The 7,593-nt window shown below is 56.7% G+C and overlaps 1 protein-coding gene across 36 annotated transcripts in view; it reads left to right on the forward strand.

Annotated features, from left to right (window-relative positions):
- ABLIM2 (actin binding LIM protein family member 2) overlaps positions 1-7,593 on the forward strand; it is a 183,463-nt gene that overhangs the window by 99,092 nt on the left and 76,778 nt on the right. For all 36 annotated transcript variants that reach the window (XR_004261560.1, XR_004261561.1, XM_032254094.1 and 33 more), the window contains exon 8: positions 251-309. Coding sequence is in view for 34 of the 36 variants with exons in the window: in XM_032254094.1 (XP_032109985.1) it covers positions 251-309 (59 nt within the window). In the remaining 2 variants the exon portion in view is untranslated. The remainder of the gene's footprint in view (positions 1-250; positions 310-7,593) is intronic.

Consider the following 7,593-nt stretch of genomic DNA (forward strand, 5'->3'; position numbering starts at 1 on the left):
AGTGTGTTTCCCTGCCTGTTTCCTGCCTCCATCCCATAGTTGGGCTCTGAGCCCCTGGGGGCGGGGACTGTGATCTGGGCACCCTCTGCCCGGCACTAGCTCCAGCACAGAGGCTGCTCAGGGCCGCTTGGAGGGTGGAGTCCAAGTGTACGTCTGTGCATAGTCCAGCTCCCTTCTCTGTGTTTCCACACAGGCCCCTGCAATGTGGGAAATAACGCTAATCACTTCCCTGTTGGGAATTTGTCAACAGGTTCCTCCATCTGGCATCCGGCATGTCGACAAGCAGCCAGAACTGAAGACAGAAACAAGGTTGGTGGCGTTTACTGGTGTCTCTGATGTACTCTTCGCTGCTCCCGTACAACCTTTGTTCAGTGAAGAGGACACTGACCGGGTTCTGTGGGCTCATTGTCCAGTCCCACGGGCGGCAGGATGGGGGCAAGGAGGCAGGAAGGGGCAAACGGGTAGACTGCTGAGCAGTAACGCAGAGGGAATAAGAGCATCTTTGTTGACTGCTTATATCACAGAATGCCACAGGCTAGGTAATCTGTTTAAAAAGAAATTAATTCAGCTCCTGGTTCTGGAGGTGGGGAAATCCAAGAGCATGGTACTGGCATCTGGTGAGAGCCGCCCCGTGGCAGGAGCTGGAGAGAGGGTGAGAGTTCATGAACAAAGAAAGAAGAGGGGGCCAAACTCCGGAGGTAATGAACCCGCTCCCACAGCGTCAATCCATTCACGTAGGCAGAGCCCTCCTGAATAATCGCTTCCCAAAGTGCACATACACTGAACCCCTTCCATTTTTAGGTACACCTATGCTAGAAGGCAGCCAACAAAAAGTGGTTGAGAGATTAGAAATGATTCTGTGTTTATTTATACTTTTTAAAAGGTTTCTATAATTTTTAATAAGGGACATCTATTACTTTTTTTTAAGGCAGCCTCACTCTGTTGCCCGGAGAGTCTGCCACAAGGGACACCAACTTTCCAACACGAATTTTGGGGTGCACATAGCAAAGAGGCATCTAAGAGCCTTCGTTGGCTGGCCTGCTGACCTTTTTGTTCATTTGATAACTCCAGGACCGCTACAGTGTGAGGGGGTCCCAAACAGTCCCTAAGACCACCCTCACCTCTGTGAACTCCGAAAATCCGAGACAGGTCTCCGCTAATTCAGAAAGTTTATTTTGCCAAGATTGAGGATGCATGGCTGTGACCCAGCCTCAGGAGGTCCTGATGACGTGCGCCCAAGGTGGTCTGAGCACAGTTTGGTTTTATACATTTTAGGCAGATATGAGACATCCATCAACACTTGCAAGATGAACGTTGGTTTGGTCTGGAAAGGCAGGACAACGAAGCAAAGGTGGAAAGACTCAAAGCGTGGGAGGGGGCTTGCAGGCCATAGGTAGATAAGAGACAAATGGCTTCCTTCTTTTGAGCTTCTGGTTTCCCTCTCTGAAGGAGGCAGTCAGAGACGCATTCATCTCCGAGAGCAGAGGGGTGGCTTTGAACAGAACAGGAGGCAGGTTTGCCCTGAGCAGTTCCCAGCTTGACTTTTCCCGTTAGCTTAGTGATTTGGGGGCAGGCCCCATCTGGCTGGTGCTCTGCGACCCGAGGGTGGTCTGGGACCCGAGGGTGGCCTGTGATCCCTTCTGGCTGGTGGTCTGGGACCCGAGGGTGGTCTGTGGTCCCTTCTGGCTGGTGGTCTGGGACCCGAGGGTGGTCTGTGGCCCCATCTGGCTGGTGCTCTGTGACCCTAGGGTGGTCTGTGGCCCCGTCTGGCTGGTGCTTTGTGACCCTAGGGTGGTCTGTGGCCCCGTCTGGCTGGTGGTCTGGGACCCGAGAGTGGTCTGTGGCCCCGTCTGGCTGGTGGTGTGGGACCCGAGGGCACCCCTAAGGCCTGCAGTTCAGGCTGTGTCCTCATCCCGCTGCGCATCTCAGCAACCCCTGGCCTCCCACTTCCTCCAAACGTGGGGTGTCCTGGATGCCTCATCCAGTCCACCACGCATGCTACCTTTGGGGTCCTGAGTGACTCCAGTGTCCTGTAGCAGCAGGTCTGGGCTTTTGTATGAGCATCTGTGCCTGCAGGGAACAAAGTGGGGTGTTCAGAGTGTCTCATGGGGTTCGGGACAGCACTCAGATGTAGGCCCATGTGGTGAAGCTACAGGATGCCCAGCATCCAGACCCCTCCTGGAAGGGCAGCTCCCCTGCTGGTCAGCAGAGCAGGCAGGGCTGGAGGCCTGCAAAGGGGCAGGCAGGGGCCCTGGCTTCCCACCTGTGTCTCTGATGGTCTCCTAGTGGCTCTGCTTTTGGCAGAGGAGGGGCCCCAGGGGAAGTCTGCCCTTTTCTGCCTTCCACAGTGGCAGAAGAGTCATGCAATGAAATCCCACTGTGAGCTTGGCCAGGATGGCAGCAGCCAGCTGGAATTGTGAATTCCATCGTCCTCTGAAATGGCTGATGCGGTCCATGATTCATTGTACAAGCTGCCCCGGGGCTGCCCTGGGTCTCCGGGATGAGCGAGGCGCAGCCCTCCCCTCAGCAAGCCACAGTCTGTGACCCCAAAGTGACTACAGGGCCTGCACCATTTGTGAGATCCTTCCATGCCCACTGAAGGCCTGTGGAAGGGACCTGAGTGGGGAGCCTCTCATGCTGAGGCCACCAAACCACACTGTGGCTCGCACGTGTGCGTGGGGAACACCAGCCTGTCTCCCGATGGTACAGCTGCGATAAGTGGAGGAACCAGGTTCTTCGCCTCAAGTTGAATTAGAAAAAACGACGCGAACACATAAGGAGTAGTTTTAAGGAGCGGAGAGTTTAATAGGCAAGAAAGAAGGAAGAAGGAAGAAGCACCACCGTGCAGAGACAGAGGGAGTAGGGGCTCCAAAGCCAAAAGAAAGAACCTCAGGTGGTGCCTGTACCAGCCAGGTATTTATAGAGGCTGGAGGAGGCAGTGTCTGATTTACATAGGGCTCAGGGGATTGGTTTGACCAGGCATGTCAGTCACTAGCCCTGGGGAAAATCTGGCCCTCACTCTAGCCTTTTAATATGCAAATGAAGGGCGCCACAATGTCCCATGCTAGTGGGGATGCGTGGGGCCGGCCATGCTGCCAGGAACATGTGGGGCAAGGGCAAGAAGGCCACGGGAATCACCATGCTCAGGTGGACCCAGTTTCTAATGGCCGGCCTTTGCCAGCCTGGCTCTAAGAGCTGCTTTGAAAACAAAAATTTCCCAGGGTCCCCTTTTTGTCTCTGTCTCCTAAAAGAATTTCTTAATAACTCCTACCACACGGAGACTGTCCAGGGCTAGGAAAGGGAGCTCCACAGCCACAGCCAGGTCCCCTCAACGGCAGGGAGGGAGGCCGGCGTCAGCTCCCAGGTCCTGGGCCCCGCTGTGGAGCTGGCTGTGGGACCTGCAGGGGGCCTGACTGGCCAGGCAGCAGCAGCAGTTCCACCCTCCGCACCGATGCCAGCCCGTGCTGACCTCCGGGTCACTGACCCAGCGGGAGGGGCTCACTTAGTTAGCCTGGATGCTGCCAGCACGAGGAGGAAGGAATCCTTGTGCTTGGGGCCTGTGCGGGCGGCGGCCTTCCTGGGCTCTGTTTGCAGTTGCTTTTGAAGCAGCTATTTTTAACAGAGGCTAGCTGGCCTCCGCCGACACATGGAGGCAGTACATGAGAGCCTCTGGCCTCTTAGCGCCCTCCGGCCTAATGGTTCTCATACGCATCTCAGGTCCCCTTGGGCTAATTGTCCCAGTGGGCCTGGCGCTTTCTGGCCTGGGGGTAGGAGGGAGAGCTGTCCTGGTCTGTGTTGTTTGTCAAGTGCAAGCCAGTTAAGGAGAGAATTTGCAGAAGGCAGGCAGGCCTGGGAAAACACAGCCCAGGCGGCATCAGCCTCACTGGCTCTGGGAAACCCACACCCAGGTGGAAGTGGCGTCTTCCTGCTACCTGCCAATCAAAAGGAGAAATGACTGGTCCTAGCTCCTCTGTGCCGGCTCCTGGGGAGCTCTGGGACCCTCACAGGTGCCAGCCTATCCCTGTCTCAAGGTTGCTCTTCAGCAAAAGGCCGACCCCTGAGCACCTGGCCCAGGCAAGGTTGCCATAGGGAGGAGGGGGCACTCACTGTTCTCCCCAGCTTGGAAGGGGGTCCTGATTGCCTGGCTGCCTTTTCCACACCGTGGGGATGGGCGCTCCCTGAGGACAAGGACCTGTCTACCAGAAGAGTGAAACTTTAAGGTATTGGAAGAGATTCACTGTGAGTCAAATACGAGTGGCCATGTCTCATGACACAGCCCTCGGGAGACCCTGAGAACAGGTGCCCAGGATGTTTGGGGTGCAGCTTGGTTTCAGACATTTCGGGAAGACATGAGACACCAATGAAAATACATGCAAGATTTACACTGGTTTGGTCCAGAAAGTGGGACAGCTCAGAGCAGGGGCTTCCAGGTTATCGGCAGGTTTGAAAACGTTCTGATGGGCCCCGCGCAGTGGCTCACACCTGTAATCCCAGCACTTTGGGAGGCTGAGACAGATGCATCGCTTGAGGTCAGGAGTTCCAGACCAGCCTGGCCAATATGGTGAAACCCCCGCTCTACCATAACTAAAAATCTTAGCCAGGCACGGCGGCACATACCTGTAATCCCAGCTATTCAGGCGGCTGAGGCACGAGAATTGCTTGAGACAGGAGGTGGAGGTTGCAGTGAGTCGAGATTGCAACACTGCACTCCAGCCTGGGCGACAGAGTGAGACGCTGTCTCAAAAAACTGTAAAACGTTCTGATTGGCAATTGGTTGGAAGTGTTATCTATAGAAAGCAGTGTCTGTTGGTGGAGCCCGAGGTTTTGTCATGCAAATGAAGCCTCCAGGTAGAAGGCTGTAACAGGCTATGCAGAGCAGACTGTAAGGTTCCCTATCAGACTCTAAGTCTTGCCGTGATGTTAAATGCTGGTCGGCTTTTCCTGAATTCTAAAGGGAGGCGGGCACAGCGAGGCATGTCTGACCCCTGCTTTCAGGTTGACTTTGGGGTGCCCTGGCAGAGCGGATGGAGTTCAGATGGCTCAGGAACCCTAGCATTTAATTTTTGGTTTACAAACAGCATGTTAGACGTCCCTGGAATCAGGCTAGGGTGCTCAGCGGAGGTGAGAAGGATGTGGTCCTAGCTGTCCTGTCCCCACCACCCCCGCAGCAGCCGTTTGAGCATATGGTCACTCAACACACAAGCCATGAAGCACCTACTGTGTGCACACTGGGGTGGGGCACTGTGAACACAGAGGTGAATAAGACCCAAGGGTCCCTGCCATCAAAGAGCCTCCCGTCTGGTGGATGGGCAGGCTCCGATGTGCAGGGTGCTCAGAGGTGCCGTGGCTAAGAGGGGCCCAGGCCCAGCTGCCCCTGGTCACAGACAGCTTCCTGGGGCTGCGGCTCATGGCCCATTCTGGTTCTGGCTCTGGGTCCTGTATCTGAGGAGCCAGTGATCTTCAGGGGACTGCATGTGGGTTTCAGGACCCTGGGGTGGGAAGGGGGTGGCCCTGTGCCTGTGAGTAGCCCAAGATAAGCCCCAAGAACAGTGAAGGTGGCTGCAGGGACAGCTCAGCTCAGAGGGGCCCCTGCTCTGGCCAGGGGCTGGGTGACTGGTGGAGGAAGCGTGGACCGGCCATGCGGGTCATGTGAGCTGTGGGTTTCCAGGTGCTGCCCCTGGCAGTCTTCCTTTGGAAAAGTTGAGTGAGGTCTCCCCTGTGCACAGAGGCCTGAGTGGTGACTACTGTGGATGGGAGCCAGGAGGAAGCTGGAGACTGGGGGGGCCATTGAGGAAGGAGGAAAGAGTCCTGAGGCCAAAGGCAGGGCTGTTCTGGCTGAATGGGAGCCAGCACGTCCTGGCAGTTCTCAGCAGTGGCCAAGGGCGGTAGAGCAAGGCTTGGCATTGGAGTCCTGCTGTGCCTCCTCCCAGCTATGTGACCTGGAGCAAGTCACTAGCCCTCTATGAGCCTTAGCCTCTCTGCTTTCACATGGAGATGGGAGGGGTCAGACCGTGTGACCTTAATGACAGGCCTCCCCAGTGGCCATAGAAGGACAGCCGCCTCCCTGGGGCTGGCCAAAGCCAGTGGGGACAGGAGTGAAGTGAGCGAGCTCCCAGCCCTTCCATCTCTGTGGGTCTAAACAAGCCGCTTGTACCGGGGGCCGGGAGAACGCAGGGGTATTGAGTTCCATTGCCAAGCACCTCTGTGTGATTGGCGTCAGGTGGGGAGAAAGCCAGAAAAAGGCCCAGCCTCCTACCACTGGGGAAAATCAGGCCTACCCAGCTCTCTTCTGACTCCTCGTCTCCCATCACAGAGCTGGGAACTGAGCCCAGGGAGGGGAATGAGGACAGTGACCCGGCTGCCCTGCCCAGACCCCGTCAGACACACAGAGAGCAAACCCCAGCCAACACTGCCTTCCTCCCATCTGTACCAAGGCACGGCCGGAGCCTGGGAGACGTTCTTGTGCTGCTGTTGGCATGCTTAGCTTAAGGGAACTTTCTTTTAAAACACCCAATGTTCGACTGCTTTGCAAAGAAGAGGCTTCTCTGTCAAGGTCCTCTCCTGAGCCCAGCTTGAGCTGAAATGATAGTGGGGAGAGGTTTTCAGCGCTAAGCACCTCATGAGCCCCATCCCTGATCTAATCCTCAGAAACAGGAAGCCCCTTCAGGGAGGTGCCGCGGGGGATGGAGAAGGACGCTGAGACTGAAAGGGCATTTAATGCGTTCATATAAAATGGATACTGCCGCCATGCTGGCCTGTAAAACATTCGACATGGCCCGGGAACAGCGGGCACAGCACACCCTGTTCACGTACCTCAGAGCTAGCTGTCCACTTCGCAAACAGCAGGTGGTGTTGGGCCATCCTGGGTGTCACTGAGGACCCAGCCCCTGCCATCCTCTAGAAATCTGGTCCCAGGGTACAGGCAGACCCCAGAGTTGATGCCCATCTGATATGTAGCACTAGGGCTGAGGGTGACCCAAGGAGGTTGGGCAGGTCTGGAAGAGAACGAGGAGAAGGAGGAAGAGGAGGAGAAGGGGGAGAGGGAGGGGGAGGGGCGGTGGTGGCAGCTGCCAAGCTTAGGATGTGAGGGGGCACAGGTCATGGAGAGGACCTGGGCCTTTGGGCAGGGGCGCATGCAGAGGCAGAGGGCAGGTGGCGGAGTGTCATGCCCACCACCTCTTCTCCCTTCTGTCTAGATGCAGAATCACGTTGTTAGCAGTCAGGGTTGCCCAGGCACCACCCACATGCCTCAGTTGTCCTCCCTCTGCCGTGTGTGGCCCCACGTCCAGAGCTGGTGTTGCCCATCCTCGCCGGCATGCACTGAGGAGTGTAGGAGGCATTGGGTGTCACCCACGCCGGTCCCCGCACAATGCCCAACCTGAGTCAGGCAGCTGAGGCTTCCCTGATAAAGGCCCCTGGGCCAGGCAGCTTGCACAGCAGAAACCCACCTTCTCACTGCTCTGGAGCCTAAAAGGCCAAGATCTCGGTGCCAGCTGGGGTGGTCTCGCCCTCCCTGGCTCATACACGCTGCCTTCTCCCTGCACCTCCACGAGGCCACCCTCTGTGCATGTGTCCTGATCTCCTGTGCTCATA

The sequence above is a fragment of the Sapajus apella genome, unplaced genomic scaffold (assembly GCF_009761245.1).
Source record: "Sapajus apella isolate SASKATOON/1434 unplaced genomic scaffold, GSC_monkey_1.0 scaffold85, whole genome shotgun sequence".
Lineage (NCBI taxonomy): Eukaryota > Metazoa > Chordata > Mammalia > Primates > Cebidae > Sapajus > Sapajus apella.